The 17,963-nt window shown below is 44.2% G+C and overlaps 1 protein-coding gene across 1 annotated transcript in view; it reads left to right on the top strand.

Annotated features, from left to right (window-relative positions):
- Positions 1–17,963, top strand: part of LOC133368051 (uncharacterized) — a 22,366-nt gene extending 4,403 nt beyond the window's left edge. The window contains exons 3-11 of the mRNA XM_061592133.1: positions 10,055–10,131; positions 13,190–13,289; positions 13,818–13,897; positions 14,890–14,968; positions 15,381–15,460; positions 16,339–16,399; positions 17,044–17,183; positions 17,328–17,478; positions 17,799–17,963. Coding sequence (XP_061448117.1) covers positions 10,055–10,131; positions 13,190–13,289; positions 13,818–13,897; positions 14,890–14,968; positions 15,381–15,460; positions 16,339–16,399; positions 17,044–17,183; positions 17,328–17,478; positions 17,799–17,963 — 933 coding nt within the window. The remainder of the gene's footprint in view (positions 1–10,054; positions 10,132–13,189; positions 13,290–13,817; positions 13,898–14,889; positions 14,969–15,380; positions 15,461–16,338; positions 16,400–17,043; positions 17,184–17,327; positions 17,479–17,798) is intronic.

Genomic DNA, 17,963 nt, shown 5'->3' with positions numbered 1-17,963 from the left:
TTCTAAGTAACTAACTTGGAGGTGCAACACCCAGGTTTGGGAGTTGCCCTCACTGCCCCTTCTTCATGTGTACTGGAGAGTGACAGAATAGGGCTACAAGCAAATAGAAAGCAAAAATGGAAAGTAGGGTAGCATCTAAAGAAATACTCCCCTTTACATCTCTCCTTTCTTTCTTTCTGTATATATATATATTTATTTATATTTATATATATCCCGCCCTTCCTCGCAGTAGGAGCCCAGGGCGGCACTGACAGTGGTTGACCTTCACTTCCTAAAAAGCAGTAATGATGAAACCCCTCAACATTGCCTATTGCAGCCTGTGCAGCTTTGGCACTGTTCATCTTATTGAAGCTTACTTGAGCTTCTGCTTTTTGCACCTGCACATTCTTTTCTAGGCAGCAATTGTGTTGCAGTGACTGCACCACACAGCCTGAGACTTCTCTCCTCCTTGCTTTGGTCACCACATGGCAATGTCATCAAGAAAGGGCTTGCACATAAATACACAAGCCTGGGCTGTGATGAGAACAGATTAATCTCAACTCTGAAAATCACTGTATGCGAACTGAACGGTACTTGTCTTCCTGGTCAAATGATTTTTTAAAAAAAAAAAAACCAACTCTAGGGCTACAAGCTTTAATTTTCAGCAGATTAATTAACTAAAAAGAGAGTTGATTAATCAGTGGGGCCTATTTTTATTGGTAAGAATGAGTTTTAATATGAGACACTTGTTTATTGTTTTTAGAGTAATTTTGTGTGTTACTGTACCGGGTAATGTATGAAACAATAACAAAGATCAGCCTTGATTTTTTTTAACTGTGTGCCCTAGAGCTTCTGTATTGAATTCTTCATTGTCTTGCACTCCTTTTAATTATTATATTCTGGAAATTCTCATAGATTTGAAGTCTTGGTGATAAGCAAATCAATTGAAATGTAATTGATCAGTTTATTGAAAGGGAGAGGATTAATCAGTTAAACATTTTAATTTTACATTGCCCAGATATTCAGCTGCAATAAATGGATTTTTTTCAACAAGAGGTGATCTTCACAGGTACCCCGCCTGGGGATGCTGTTGAAGAGAATGGGGTTTACAGGAGTTGTCTCTCTCTGGGACTGGGAATCTCTCTCTTTCTCACAGAACATGAGTTTGAGAGCTGGGGGACTGAGAGGAGGAGCTGCAAGGACCCTACTTCTCACCTCATCTCTGCCAAGAACAAAAAAATCAGCCTTAAGCCATTTATTATATGCCTAATGATTTTTTATTATTATTATTATTATTATTATTACTGAGACAGTTTTTGTCCCACATACAATTCAGTCTTGTGATTAAACAGGACAAAAATACAAATAAAAAGAAAGATGGAGTTCAAATAAATATACAATAAAAAGCTAGCCGGCATTTTAAAAGGCAGGAGTGCTCTGTCTGGATAAATACAGCACACAGGTATGCATGGGAACAAGGGGGAGAGTTCAAAAAGGGGGGGAAGGAAGAGAAGTAGGCCGTGGGGGGGGGCAGAAGGTGCCACAGAGGCAGCAGCGAGGTAAGGAGAGGCACACACACACACACACACAAATCATCGTCACTCACCTCCACAGCTCTTCACCATTCTGCTGCTGCTTTCTCCTCCGTTGTCCTTGCCCTGGCTTTTTCCTCCAGCGTCCATTTTTTCCTCTCAGACGCTAGCAGGCCCAGCCTATTCACCTCTGAGAGCTTGGAAAAGTTACTTTTTTGAACTACAATGCCCATCAGCCCAATCCAGTGGCCATGCTGGCTGGGGCTGATGGGAGTTGTAGTTCAAAAAAGTAACTTTTCCAAGCTCTGCAGATCACGAGGGAAGAGAGAGTCTGCACAGAGGTCCAATCAGTGTGAGGCACACGTCTTGTGTTCACCAATCACAGCCAGGAGCTGACTTCCCCTTGTTCCCGCCCCCAAGTAACGTCCAACCTAACATGGAAACGTTAAAGTCGCAGCTGAAAAGTAGGGAAATTACTAGTCGTTCCGTTACTTGCCAAATGTAATGGAATTACCCACTCGTTATTTAAAATTGTAAAGAATTACAAGTAACTCGTTAAAAATAACGAGTTACTTCCAAGCTCTGCACCTGCCACCTCCAAAGATGCTTAAGAAAATATTATATAGGAAAATTAATTAATTAATTTAATTTCTATCCTACCCTTCCTTCCAGAAGGAGCCCAAGGTGGCAAACAAGGGAGAAAACAATAAAAATATCTTAAAACAAAACATCTTTAAAAAACTTTTAAAACATCTTAAAATGCAATTCCAAAACAGTCACAGACTGGGATACATTCTCTACTTGAAAGACTTGTTGAAAGAAGACGATCTTCAGCGGGCTCCAAAAAAGATAACAGAGATGGCGCCTGTCTAATATTTAAGGGAAGGGAATTCCAAAGAGTAGGTGCCACAACACTACGGGTGGAAACACACTCACTGTTCTGCAGGTTCCAGTGTGTCTCCACTTCTCTCATCTGAAAATGGAGGCACATGATGCTAGTCAAACCCCACCCCTTTTTACTGTAAAATCTGGTGGGAGCAGCTTGGGTGTATTGTTTTTTTTAAAAATCAGCTTCAAAGAGATTTCGCAACTGATCGGCAGATCAACCCATTCCCCCTCCAGGCGTGGCTAATGAAAATGTTTTGATCTGGTAGCTAGTTTGTTTACAGCCTAAAAGTCTGCTTTGTGTAGAATGGACCTCCTGATAAGATGGTATCTGCAAGAGGCCTTCACCTGCAGAGTGCAGTGATCAAATTGATATATAAGGGTAAGACAATCTTTCAGATATCCTGGTCCCAAGCTGTTTAGGGCTTTGTATACCAAAACCAGCACCTTGAATTTGGTCCAGCAAGTAGGATAGACTACAAGGTGCACTCAGAGTTCTGTACTCTAACCTTGTGCCGCCTCTCCCCACCACCCAGCATCAGCCACTGCACTCTGCTTGGTTGAGCCAGCCCTAGAAGAGACAGAGGATACACCTGTACCTTACATTTAAAGTGGTTATATTGTTTCCTCCAAGAACCCTGGCTACTGTAATTTTTTATGCTGGGAGTTGTTAGGAGACCCCTATTCCCCTCACCGAGCTACAATTCTCAGAGCGGTTTAACAGTCAATCCCTTTTCACAGAGAACTGAGAATTATAGCTCTGTGAGGGGAACAAAGGTATCCTAACAACTCTCAGCACCCTTCACAAGTAGGGTTGCCAGGTTCATGGCCTGATCCTGTATCTTTAGGAGAAGAGAAAGTCAGCCAAGTGCAGGTGTTCTTGCAACACTGTAATGAGAAAAACCACAAGGTGGAATTCTTCCTTCCCCCTGCTACCTTAATGGGAAATTCCCTGGAAACAGTGCCTCTTTCCCACACTTTATGTTCAGCTTGTATATTTGTAAACAAAGCAAGTATTTGAAAAATGCCACAGCTCCCCAACGCTCTCCTGGCCAAAGGTAACTAAACCCTAGTAGAGTTTCCCCTTCAACTTCCTGGAGACCACAATCTACTTGCAAGCGCAGGATTCTTAGTTATTTCATGTGTGACCTTTGGCTCTGCAAATTGTCCTCATCTTGGCTCTTGTCCTTTGGTCTCAGAACAAACATTGCTGCTGAGGTGTCTTTACAGCCTCTTGTGAAAAGCTCTAGTTGCCAGTTAAAACAGGAACACAAAGGTCTTATCTTCTCTTAAAGTTTCCATGTCTTTCATCCCATAGGGCCCCTTGATTTTATTAACCCACAAAATGGATTATATTATGTAAGGATGATCATATAAGTCTTTGTCCACATTCAAGCTGTACTTGAATATATGACAAACCTCAAACAGAACATAGGACGCTGCCTTATACCAAGTCAGTCTATCTAGCTCAGCATTTTCTACACCAGGGGTGGGGAAGCTTTTCGGGCTGGAAGGCCAGATCTTCATCTCCCCAACCCCTGGTGGGTCAAAGCTGACAGGCCCTGGTTTTGGGGACTCTAAAGCAAACTGCAGGGTTTTCCAACATGCAGGGGATTAAAGGTGTGGTCTGATTGGCCCTTCAGCTGATAGGTGGATGGGAGTGTGCCTTCAAATGCCTGTGCTCACTAGTGACAGGGAAGGACTGTAGCTCAGTAGCAGAGCATCTGCCTTGCATGCAGAAAGTTCAAGGTTCAATCCTCGGCATCTCCATGTAGGACTGGAGAGAATCCCTCCTTGAAACCCTGGAGAGCCTCTGCCAGTCAGTGTAGACAATACAGAGCTAGACAGACCATTTGTCTGACTCAGAATAAGGCAGCTTCCTATGTTCCTATGATGTCAGCTGGTGGGTATGGTTTGGGGGAAATAGCCTCATGGACCAAAGAGGAGCCTTTAGGGGGCCATGATTGGCCTGGAGGCCAGAGGTTCCTCATCCCTGGTCTACACTGATTGCCAGTGGCTCTCCAGGGCTTCAGACAGGGATCTCTTCTACTTACCTGGAGATGCCAGAGATTGAACCTGGGACCTTTTGCATGTAAGGCAGATGCTTTACCACTGAGTCACAGCGGTTCTCCTTAGCAGATCACAGCCATTGATATCATGGGCAATTTGGTGCACATTGATTGATTTGCTGATTTGAGCAGATAGAATAAAATGTGTTTCAAAGCACAAGAGGCAGGGGGCCCTTATTCTGGTCCATCCATATCAATATCTGGATTAATATTTTAGCTCCACATGGTTGCAAATTGCCCAAAACATTGGTATGGCAGACACACACAACAGTGTGCACTGGCAATAAGTGCCCTCCCATAACCCGTTGGTTGCAAGCACATGGGCACACTGGCACACCTGCAAACACTTGCACTCTTCTAAGAAGTAATAGTCTGGCAGGTAAGTTTAAAATAAAGAAATATTGGTTATATCCCCTCTCTGAGGCCAGGAAACATTTGCAAGCCACACAACTAAAATACAAAAACAGCAGGATTGCTGTGAGAATTACATAGGATGAGGAAAGAGACCCATATAAAGCCTGAACTCCTTGTAGGAAGGTTGAAACAAATATTTAAACTACAAAAATACAAGAACAATTCATAATAAGCATAGTAAACAACTGCACAAAATATCCTCTAGACATCAAGAACTAAACCTACTAATAAAAATCAAGTAAAAATATAAATTCAACTTTTTAAAATAATATGATAGATGATTAGACAATTATTTAATTGGCTGCAGATTTAGGCTCTGCAGAGTGCAGCAGGCAGGGACACACATGGGGAGGTTTGGGGTGGTGCAGTGCCTGTCCCGGGCACACTGTGCCCCTTCACCATCTACACCAGGGGTGAGGAATCTCCAGGCCTCTGTACCTGCATGCTTCTCCTAGGGTTGCCAGGTCAGAAGCATCCCAAACCCTGAGATTTTAGGGGCAGGTGCTAGTGATGTCATGGGGTGGGCCCTAGTTATGTCATTAACCATGATACGTTAAGCATCAACCACAGTTGCATGGAGCATACCACTCAAACAAAAACATTTCTCTGACTGGAAATTAAAATAGAAATCTTAGCTAAATGAGGGTGTTCCCAGGTCCAGCTGAAGTGTTTAAGTGCCCTCAGGCCAAGCCAGTCACCAGAAGGCCAGTGTAGGAAGAAGAGAGCCTAGTGTTGTGGAGATGTTAGATAGGAACACTCAGGAGTAGTGCAACCCTATGCATGTTTACTCAGAAGCAATTCCCAATGTATTCAGATCTCCTGCACAGAGAAAGTTCTCTGAATGGTGCTGAAAGCTATAAATATACTGAATTCCTGATGTGCAGACAAGCAGGGAGAAGAAACTATTTTCAGAACTTGCAGTGGTTTAGCTATTGCCTGAAGGTCAGCAAATCCTTTGTCAATCACAACCCTGCCTTCACTTATTAGCTAAAAACCTGAAAGGGTGGCGATTAGAGCAGCCGGTACTAACAGAAGTTGGAGGGGGGCAGCTGACATTTTGGTGTATATCTCTTGAACCAGACCACCTAGGAACTTACTTAAAAATAAGAAAAGAAAGCTAAGAGTCTGGAGATTAGGGCAGCTCACCCAGAGACCTGGAGAGGACCCCCCAAAACTGGAGTCTTCGTGCAAAAACTGGAGACCTGGTAATCCTACCTCTCACTGGCCCTGTTTCACACCCTGTTTTTGACTGGATGGAAATTGTCCTTGAACTCTTGGTAATTGCCTCTTGCTTGTCTGGATGAAGGATAGAGAGGGATGTGTAAATGTGTATAGAAACTGGTTTAGTTTACATTTGCTGCTGGCTCCACCCACCATTGGTATGGGGCTCTTGGCAGGCTGCCCAGAAGGCAATGTGGCCCTCAGGCTGAAAAAGATTCCCCACGGTATATGCCCTTGTGTGTTTGGCTGAATGCCTGAAGAGGGCTTTAGTCAATAAACATATGCTGTGGAGGGGTCAGAATAGGAAAAGTGGGTTTTGGCTCTCCATTGAGTTCAATAGTGTGTTTGAGTCTCAGTTTAATCAATCACTTAAGAAATCTCTCATCAGTTAGATGCAGGGACTTTTACCACCAGTTGATGCCTCTCACTACAGAGAAACTCTCAGACAAACTTCAAGGGATTACGCTGGATTGACTACTTATGCACCAAACATTGGGTATAGTTTCAAAACCTGATCTGCCATGAGATTGCTAGCAGCATTTGAGTTGATTGTGCTTGATGCACATGCAAACGATAAAGAGTTAGGTTCCTGTATACACCACATTCTTCTGAAATACTCTCAATGACCCTGGATGCAGCCTTGTAGCCAGCCTCCCTGGTTGGGAAGGGTTAGGTGGGGAGGGAGGCGTATAGCACCAGCCAATCTCCCCCACCCCCCACTGGTGGAGATGATGTGAGGGCCAGGGGAAGGGAAAGGCAATGACCTCTATTCTCCTCCATAAAGAGAGTGCATTAACTTACAAAATGGGCTATGGAAAGATCAAGGTAACAGAAAATTTAGTATGAACACCAGGAATTAAATGACTAGGATTTTTTTGTTTCATAAGAAAAAAGAATGCTAAGGATGCAGTGAACAAGGTGATAACTCCTTTTTGAGGGTCCCTCTTCTAGTGCTGTTACTGACCTTTAGATTTTCCTCCCTGTTAGACAATCAAGGGAAAGCTTTTTAATGTTGCTATATAAAGGACTAAGTAAGTGAATGGAAATGAATTGTGGAAAGCAACTGTGGATTTATTTTTTTACTGGTTTCTGGGGTAATATTTCTGCCCAAAAACTCTGAAAAGGCTTCATGTTGAGCTCCATAGGTTGGGAAAATAAGAAATTAGGCCTGAGTTACAGTTTAGGTGGGCAGCCAGCCAGCTAACTGTAGTGTGCACAGCAGTGTTTCTATTCCTCCTGGGCTGTTTTCATCCTTTATCATCAAGTACCCAGAAGGAGGAGGAAGAGGAAGAGGAAGAGGAAGAAGAAATAGCCACTATGATTTGAAAGAATAGTGAGTGGTTTAAAAGACTAAAAGGAAACTTAGGGTAGATTTTTTTTCAGATCACTTTTATTTATTTCACCCTTTAGCAATAAGCACTTAATCATGTTCTAATCATCATAATAATTCTTACTTCACATTGCAGATAAACAAACATGCTTCTTTATTGCTGGCTGGGTAGAAAACAACTGAGACTGAAACAGGAAAGTCCAAGGGGTGGAGTGTAACTTTAGCCCATAATACTAAGTTCAAATATTTAATTCTTCAAGGGTCATGTTACTATACAGGATACTTTTTCCAGGATCACTTAAGTAATTATAGGGAGATTTTGATAATGAAAAATCCACCCTCAGTCAGGGAAAGTCTTGAGTGAGCAGAGTTTTGGGGGCTCTTCCAGATGAGGCTTTTGTTATGTATTTAGTATTTACCCTGCCTTATTCATTAAATTTTTCAGAGGTTCCTATACTTAATTTGCTCCTGTTCTTAAAACAAGCTGTCATTGTTTAAAGAAGCTGTCATTGTCTATCATGTCACAAATTAAACCGACAATTTAAAAATCTCGGGGGAGGGAGGCACAGATCGGGAGGGGATGCACCCATTTGTCCCACCCTGGCTACAGGGCTGCCTGGACAGCTGAAGGACAATCTGGGAAATGGACCTAGGAGAATGACCTAGGGCCTAGACCAAAACAAGGGATCTGGTTGGACCAAGTGAATTTCAAAATCCAACAATTTGTTTGTAATTAGTATAACTTAATAAAGCCCAGGTGTACTGAAATAATACAGGCTAGATTATTTTCTTTTCTGTTTATTTTGCTCCAGCTATTCAAACATACACATACTCACTGTATTACTCAGCAACAGAAATGAAGGCTGACAGCTCTGTATTGTGGCTTGTAAGGTATATGACACCCCCCTTCACCTTTTTTTTCAGGTGTCAAAAGGTTATCTGATGGGATATGATATATGGTTGGTAGACAGTGTTTGGCTTAGTGCAGAGATGGGCAACCTGTTGCCCTCCAGAGATTGTTGGAGTCCAACTCCTATCAGCCCCAGCCAATGTGGCCAGTGAGCAAGGATGATGGGAGTTGTAGTCCACAAACATCTGGAGGACCACAGGTTTCCCCCCGACTTAGAAGATCTTAAGTTGTGCAGATCTCTCTGCATTTAGTCTGCGCATCCACACCATACATCTAAACCACTTTTATGCCACTTTCACAGTTATGGACAATTCTGGGAACTGTAGTTTATTAAGGTTGCTGGGAATTGTAGCTCTTGAGGATAGTACCCTGAACAGACTACTGTTTCCAGATTTCTCTATGACTGTTGGTGGTATAAGATAGCTTTATATGTATGGTGTGGATGTGACACACAAATGTACACACCATTATATATATTCCCTCCCCAGCTGGTTCCTGTTCCCACCATTTCACCCAGGGGTGGAGAGCCTGTTGAATTTGATCTTTGCAAATTCCTACACAAAATGACCTGATCTGCGCTGTACCTCTTGGACTGTGTGGACCAGAACTTAGCTATCCCCTGGATTTTGGACTTCTCTGAATATTGTGATTGTTCTTGGCAGTCTAAACCTATCAAAACATGCATTTAAATGCATATTTTTGAGAGAAAATTCACCCTTAAATTAGGGCCATTTCTTGTCTGTTTCACCTACCTTGAAATCAGCTATTCGTTCTGGCAATATTTTGGCAGATGAGGCAATATTCTTTTGTGGAGAAGAGAACTGGAGTGCTTTCCATTTTGTTTTGTTTTCCCCCAGAAATCTCTGTTTTGAAGTCTGAATTTTGGGGAATACATAAAGGCTGCCAGAATAAAAATGGTTGCCTCTTTTGCCATTCACCCAAATATGCTTTACTGAAAAGATTTAATAGGTGTCCCATGCCATTTGGGTCTAGGAACAGGAAAGTGTGGATGGAAAAGGGGAAACGATTAATAGTGTAGTACTAACTACGCATGTCTAATCTGAGGTAAACTTCACAGAGTTCAGTGGGGTTCACTCCTAAGTAAACATGCTGAAGAATCAGTGAAATGATGTGGAGAAATAAAGTTGCACGTGGGAGATTTTAATGAAACCGTTTCCCCTCAAATGACTGGGCATTTTACCCATTTTTGGTCAAATCCCTCTTTCTCCCCAGCCCTCGGGCAACCTTGTCTGCTTGGCCATCTTTGGGCCCTGAGAAAACTGCCATACTTGTCTACATTCAAAAGTGGCAGTTGAGGCTCTGGATTCCAAGGCCTCTGTGTTTACCTGGTCGCCATGGCAACGAGGTTCTGAGCTGGCCTGTCCATTGAGAAGCAGCTGCAAGTTCCAATGGTGCCCATTGGCATTCTGGACTTGGCTGTAGGCAGAAGTGTGTTTGGGTCTCTCCTGCTAGTTGGTTTTGGTTACACCATGACCTTCAAGAGATTGTTCAGAGTAAGTGTTGACATTCCACCCAAGACACTATCAGCTTTGTGGTTGTTGTTTTTTGAGGGGGGGGGACAGACCACCCAGATTACAAATGTTTCCTGGGATCATAATGCCCTCTGGTCCCAGTTGGGATGACCCAGCTGAGCACTCACCCACCCAGTCCGTCTCTCCCTCGCACCCAGATGCCTTTCTGCTCTCCTTTGCAGAATGTCCAAGAGCGATGCCCATGCCTCTGCCTTCTGGGCATCAGGGAAGACAAGGTACCCGTGGCTCCTCCTGCAAGGTATGATATCCAGCTTCTTATTGATTATTATTAAATACAGCACCATCAATACGCATTTACGAAGTTTAACGCAAGAGTTTCATAAGCCAGAAATAGATGGGTCTCTGTCCCCAAGGAGCTTCCAATCTGAACTGGAAATCAACAGAGGATGGAAGGGAGAGAGAAGGGATGGAACCACATGCAGTGACTTGAATTTGGGCTTGGGAGTGGGATTCAGAGTTAAAGCACAGAAGCAGGATCTGAAGGTGGGGAGAAGAGCCTCCACATAGATAATGACTTCTCTGGGGGCTTCCTCCAGATTGCTTTTCAGGGACTGGTGCTAGGGCACCTGCAGAGTGCATTTGCTGGTGCACCTGCCACTTAATCCTTTGGCACCTGAGTCCAGGTGAGTTCTCCAGATCATGACACTAAGGATTCAAGATGTGACCTGTTAGCCCCGGCTGAATCCAGTGGTGCGTCCTTCAGTGCAGAGGAAGGTTGTGGGGGAAAGAGGGTATCCAAGTTCAGGAGCATTTCAAACCTCAGGTCCAAAAACACAGGATGCCTTATCCAGGTTCAAACCACTGGTCCCTTCAGCCCAGAATTGTCCACTTCTGATTGACAGCAGCTCTTCAAGGCCCCCAGCAAAGACCTTTCTGAGCTCTGCCATCAGAGATCCTCCTACATATGGGGATGCCAATGATTGAACTGGGGACCTGCTATAGGCCAAGCATATACTCTACCTCTGAATGGGGGCCCCTCCCTTAGCTACACAGCTGTGGTCTTGCATAAAGGAGGCAATTATGAGAGGTGCTGCTTGCCATGAGCAGTCAGAGCCCTACCAGGGGCATCTGCCAAAATCCTCCGCTCAGCACAAATATTAAAAGTACAGGAAAACCATCCCCTTTTGCTGATGGCCATCCCATACTGTGCAGCAGTCAGTTCCTTTTTTTTTTTTCAATTAATTTTTATTCAAATTTTCAAAATCAAGACAATACAAAAAGAAAAACACAAATTAAAACTAATACAATAAAAAGAAACAAAAAACAAACAAACTATTGACTTCTGATTTGTCGTAGTTCAGCTATAGGTCTATAATATATAACAAACCTATCTCTTGATAAATTATAAAATCACCTTCCTCCAGCAGTTATCTTACTTGGTATCAAATCTCATTAACATCATATCATTTTATTCTTCTACAAAAAGTCAAAGAGAAGTTTCCAATCCTTGAGATATATGTCCATCAATTTTTTTTCTAGATAAACATGTCAATTAATCCAACTCTTCAGGTCTATTAAATCCAGTAATTTCAAATCGCTCTTCTTCCTTTATCAGTGTTGATTCCATCTTCCATCTTCCATCTTTACGCACCCAATAATCTTGCTGTCATAGTCATATAATAAGAGTCTGATAGGGATTTCCTTCATCACAAATATTTTCTTGCCATCATTTCCGAACGTATCACTGAAGTATTGTTGCAGAACCGCATCTCTGTTCCTCTTTTTTACAGAATGCACTAGCACATCTCTTGAAGGGTTTTTCATTGTCACAAAACAGGAATTAATTCTGTAAACTTTCTCCATTTCAAGTTCCATCAAATCCTTCCAGTCCAGGAATTTTTTCGAACCGATGATATCTTTATCTCCAATCTCTTCACCAATTCCTTCAAGGACAGTGCTGAATTCCGAACAGTAATATTTGTCTCCAGGATCCATCACAGCCAGGAAATCCAAATCTTTTTCCAAGACCATATTTAATCCAATCTCCAAGGCTTGAACCTTCCCTTTAATTTTTCTTTCATCCTTTTTTAATTTTCCAAATTTATCTTTGTTCTCCTTTCTCATAGAATCCTGAATTTCTTTCAGCTCCTGACTCATTTCGCCAAATTCACTTATCATCACTTGTCTGTTATGTCTGAGTTCTTGTTTTGTTAACTTAATCTCATTCATTATTTTCTGAAACATATCTAAAGAGAAAGTCCCTTCTTGTACATCCATGATCTCAACCACCTTCTTGATTGTCATTCTTAAAACCAAAAAAAACACAATCCCTTCAATTTCCAATGTCCCAAGCAAAGAACAGTTTATTTCTTTATCCAGCTACAAAGGAGTTAATCTTTCAAGCCAGCTGACGTCACCCTCTAGACAAGATGAACTGCCTTATCTCTTGTATGTCCCAAAGTGCCAAAACAACTTTAATTCACAGCATCCAAATAATTAGTAGCAGGAAGAATGAGCAGATTTGTAAAAAAAAAAAAAAAGTAAATCGGAAAAATAGTCCCAGACATATATTACTCAAAAGTCTTATAAATAAATAAAAAAAATCTCTTTAAATTAGAAACCCCTCAGCCGTTTATAATCTTTATAATGTTGAATTCCATGCCAGCTTTTTGCAATAAAAATAAAGATAAACTATTTCTATTTTCTTCCCCTTAGCTCCGTGAATAAAAGAGAAAGCTATGACTCACCCAGGATTTCTTAATTGCTGGTTCTTTGACAAATCTCTTTAGCTGTATTGATAACAAAATAATGAGAAAAGACAGGAGAATGCTTGCCTGTTAATCCATTTTTCTTTGAAGAAAAAAAAAGCAGCTCACTTAATCAGTTGAGCTGCTTGGAAATCCTAGCTCCGTCCGAGCTGCTGGAAGACCTTCTTTCGCAGACCATTCTAATGAATTCCAGTCTCCAACAAACACAACAAAGCTGTGTGGGAAATCTCTACGTTTCTTCCTTATCCGGAAGAAATTTTCCCCAGTCAAAAAGCCCTTCTGACTGGTTTTAAAACTGAAAAAGTTTCCACCAAGACGGGAGCCCGTCCCAGAGGCAGCACAGGCGGAGCGATCCTCCTGGGAAGTCAGTGCAGCAGTCAGTTCCATAGATTAACTTCATCCTGGGGAGCAAAAGATGTGGGATGAGGGTTGCCTTCCTGAGAGGGTTTCCCATGGGGAACTCTTCTGGAGCATCCGTCTAGCCGTAGTGGAAACAGGGAGGTGGGTTGGAGGGCCCTCGTTCTGATCCAGCAGGGTTCTTTTTATGCTTTCATGCTCTTACGCTTTGTGGGCTCTTTCTCATCACAGTGCCCTGGAGCCACAGGGACGCATCGATGATGGGCAGCACAGGACCCAAGAGGGAGAGCAACAAGGGACCGGTAACCTGGAGGAGTCTGTGACCACTTTGGTAAGGAATGAAAGGATGTCCACTCCAGGAAAGGGACAATTCCTGTCCCCTCCCTGCCAGGGCCAGAGTATGCTGCAGGGGTGGTGGTTTTGCAGTTTGTGCAGCTGGACAAAATTCAGAGCTCAGCTGCAATATCACATGAACAAATGGGTATAAAACCCTGCCCAGAGTGCTACAGAAAGAGAAACAGTTAGGAAGAGATACTTGATCCTTCCTCCATCCACCCCCACTTAGACTTTACCCTTTACCCCTTGCTTTCCTCCCCCTTGAGGTGGGCATTTTAGCTAGCAAGCACACATCTGGAACCCCACAGGGGGAGAATTTGGCTTCAGAATGGAATTGCCGTGGGGAGGGAGTTCAGATCCCCTCCCTCGGCCTCCCTCTCCACTCCAATGGCATTGCAAAACAATGACCCCAAATTGTGTGGTCTAATACTCCTCCTTCCAAAAGACGTAACAGAAGGCTACATCTTCTGGGTTAAGCTGATTGATGGGATTCAATGTGTTTGCTCTTCTGTTTCATTTACAGTCTTCAGCAGAGGATCGTGACTCCCCATCTGAGTCCAGCAACTGGAGGGAGGACATCGAATCCACTCCCATTTTGGCAAGGTACTCTCTTCTCAGCTAAGGCATAGTGGGGACAATGATAATGCCCTTTACTCTGGAGATGGTTTGGAAACATCAGCTGCCACAAAAGGCTGCTGCCCAGCTACTGGTTAATGCCAGATGGTCAGCGCACATCACTCCAATCTCATCTCTGCTGTCCTGGTTCCTGGTGTGTTTTAAAGGGCTGGTTATTACCTTTAAAACTCTGAACAGTTTGGGATCAGGCTATTTAAAGGAGTGTCTGAGCATGCTGTCTGTATCCTGAGGTCAATGGACAAGTTTTATTCTTTACAAATCTGATCACTATGGACAGGAAACTTGTCTCTTCTTTCTTGCAACAGAGAAACTAGAGATTTTTCAGTGAAGTTGATTGGCAATAGGTCACTTTGGGCCAAATCAAATATGGCATAAAAACATTTCCATTTAAGTGGCACTTTAAAAAGTGAGATTGTAATCATTAACATTCTTATTATGACTTAAGCATATTATGTCACAGTTGAGGACAAGAATCATGTCTCTTAGTGTTTAAGGTGACACAAATCTCTTTCTTATTTTTGCTACAACCACCTAACACAGCAACCTCTTGGGATGGAAATTGCTTCTGCAAAACTTCATTAGGAGAAAAACCCCACCTGGTGTCCAGGGGCACTTATTTCCCAGGGCAAAGAGCTGCTTTGGATGAGTGATTTTTGTTGGACTCCAGCAGTAGCAGAAAGGAATGATATTCCCCCTCCAGTAGTCATCTCCATCGCTCCAGTAATCATCTGCCTCTCCCCTGCTATTTTCCTTTTATTTGAAGGGCATGTTAAGTGCAATGATACACTTAGCATCATCTCCAGTTTGGCCCTCAGTGAAGTTCATTGGCAGCAGGTGCAGGACAGACAACTCAAAACAGGTCTTCTTGACACACATTGTTTAACCGTCTTCTGGGGTTCACATAAAACTCTTCTTATAATTTTATGTTCTTACACAGTGTGGGTTCTTTTTCTTCTCAGTGTCCTGCAGCAATGGAGGAACAGCTACGATATACCAAGGCAGGGTACTTATGATGTGGAGGATTTGCCCAACTCAATGGTAAGGACTGGATTTTAAGGCTGCCGCTACATGAAAGGGACATTCCCCTCGCATTCCACAGCAGTCTGTGGGGTGGCTGGTGGGGTGGGAATGAGATGAGATGAGATGTGGCACTCAAATACACATGACGGGTGCAAGTAGACATTGTTCTCAGTTTCATTTTTTTGCTGCAACCCATGATTTGAAGGCGTCAGTTTGCAGCGGAAAGGCACCAGAGGGGAAGAGGAACTTAATTCATCCCCTGCCCACCAGTTTTCTCTTCTGCTTCATTCTCCCCCCACCGTGTTACCTCCTGACTTGTTGGATTCCAAACCGGTGCTATAACTCTCTAACTTGCATATAGAATCCATTAGGGGAAGGAATTGGCAAACAAGTGGTTTCATTGCTTGTATTCTTTATAAATACTTCACAGGATTCATGGGAAGATGACACCCTCGATGACATCAGCAGCCTGACTGATGAGGAGTGGGACTCTTCTTCAGGATCAGTGAGGTACCATATCCTCAGCTGAGGGACAATGGGAAGGATCAGGGGATTAGACCAGCATCTCCTAAAAGGAGTGGGCAAGAGGGCTTGGGCCTTCATAGTTTAGAAAAATGAAGTCAAGGGTGGGAAACCTCAGACCCTCAGGACTCTCCTCATGTGACACTCATTCCCAGGCCACGCCCATCTCCCCAAGCCAAACCCCACACTGGCCCTGCTCTGCCCCCTACCCAAGAGCTTTTGCCTGGCTGGGATGTGCCCTTGAATGGTCTCTTCCGTGCTTGGATGGAGACATGTGATGTGTACATGGAAGCCTGTACCTTCTGCATGGCTGGAATGTAGCCTACTCTGTCTGCAATCAGTCACATATGTAGGTCGGCCTACTTTTGCCTCTCTCTCTCCTTGCCCTTCCGCCGCTGGCGTGCAGCCCCCAAAGGCACCCATATGGGAATGAGACCCTCAGGCTGGAGGAGTCCCCCTACCCCTGTCCCAAACTCTGAACACCAAGGACAGGAACCTTGACTCTTCTTTCTCGTCACAGTGAAATTGTCAGTCATTCAGTAGCAATAGGTGCGGAGCAAACCACTGAAAGCGCTTCTTACGACATTGTGTCACTAACGGAAGAGATGCCAATGGCTTTAAAGAGGGAAGAGAGAAATTCATGGAAGAGATCTCTCTCAAGAGAACCAGCTGCTGCCTTAGATGGATCCTTGGACAGATGCAGCCGGGCTCCAGTGATGTCATTATGTCCAGCTCCCATCCAAGGGCAAATTCATGCTCTCCGCATCATTCCTCAGTGTGTTCTTGGGAGGGGGGTGTAATTCTTATTCTTAAGATGGCTGCCTTTCCTAATACTGCAATGAGGCCTAATAAACATTTCCTTTCAGGAGCGAGGAGGAAGAGGAAGTCCTGATTCCTAGGGAATTCCTTCCATTGAGGTCAGCCAAGGTAAGGCATGAAATTCAGGGTGAAGATGTGAGACTTGTTTACAACTTCACTGCTTCCATTGCACCATCATCTTACCTACCTCCAGCCCCCCTCAGTCACCAAGGATATTACTAAATGGAGAGAACTTGCAAGAATTAGTTTGAGCAGAATTCCTACCTCACCTGCCTCTGCCTCTCCCTGCCCCATAGGAGACTTTTGGAAGCAGGGCTGTGTGGCCATGAGGCTTTCTGAGCATTCTCTTGGAGTGCTCAAGGAGGGTAACCAAGAAGGCAGTCTCCCATCCCTAACTGGGAAGAATAATAGTCAAAGAGGACTGCCTAGTGGAGCCAACTGAGCTGCCTACAGCCGGGCACATTGTGGCTCCAGAGCCCTCTTTAGCCACAGGACAGAAATGGTGCCATGGAAGAACATCAGCCCCTCAGTCTAGAGTGCAGAATGAGGTCCTGCATTGGCTGGGTCTGGCTGAAAGAAAACCAGGAGGCTAGCCTTCTGTGAGTGCCTGCCCTACCAAGCAGAAAGTTTTCTATTGCAACCCCCAGTTCCAGGCCTGAGCTGGAGAGAGCACCCTCCAGCCCACCCTCATCTCCCAGGAGCCTCTGCAAGGCTACCAGGTACCAGGATTTCCCCTCTTTCCTCTTTGGCAGGCAAAGGAGCTCCTCAAGAAGATCTACCTGGCATCCAGACCCTCCTCTGGAAACATCAGCCAGGTGGCACCAGCCCTGCGGTATGTGGCCCAGAAACTCCTGGAAGTGACCACGCACCAGCTGTTGGAGCTGCCTTGGAGGTAGGAGAGGCTACTACATTTTCTGCCTCTGTGGGTCCAGTACAGTCTATTAAAGGGACTGGGCCCTCTGTCTTTCTCTCAGTGGGCCTGTGATTAGAGGAAGGGTCTGACTTTGGCTCTTGTTCCCTTTGGTCTTCCTCACAGTGCCTGCAGTAAGCTGATGTGGACCGTCATCAGCTCACCATACTGTAGTGTGGATTTGGTCCTGGATCTGCTCCTGGCCAAGGTGAAGGAGGGCCCTTGGCTACCAACTGGAGAGGAGCAGCAGACTGAGCTCCCCATCACTGCAGCGACGGTAAGGATATAGCCCACAAGGGCACAGTTTGAGCACCAATGCTTGTGCTAACAACTCCTGAAGAGTCCCTTGATCTCCACATGGGACAGTGCCCTTGCTGAACCCTAATCAATTTTGCTAGGATGGTGAAGAGAGGGGAATGTGCAAAGAAATTGGCAAAGAAAAATAGGCCCCAAAGCATCTGTTATGATACATATTCCTGCTACTGACATCCACAACATTTTCTTTGGTGGGATGGAGGGAGGTGGGGAAGCCTCCCTTTGCTGACCATTCCTGGGAACGCTGCGGGTGAGGCCTGACCAGTCTCCTCCTCTGCTCAGGCAAACGCAACAAGGATCATTGGGCAGATTGTGAAGTTCACCGAGGATCCCAGGGTGCTGGAGGCTTGGTTCCCCGAGCTTCTGCTAGGGCTGGTGAATAACATCTTCGAAGTCGCCAGTCTGCAGAGTCGGAACCAAACAAGACACTGCCTGCCTCCCAAGTAA

Source organism: Rhineura floridana, chromosome 11 (genome assembly GCF_030035675.1).
Source record: "Rhineura floridana isolate rRhiFlo1 chromosome 11, rRhiFlo1.hap2, whole genome shotgun sequence".
Classification (NCBI taxonomy): Eukaryota; Metazoa; Chordata; class Lepidosauria; order Squamata; family Rhineuridae; genus Rhineura; species Rhineura floridana.
Note: the sequence above shows the minus strand (reverse complement) of the source record. Positions and strands in the feature narration are given on the sequence as shown.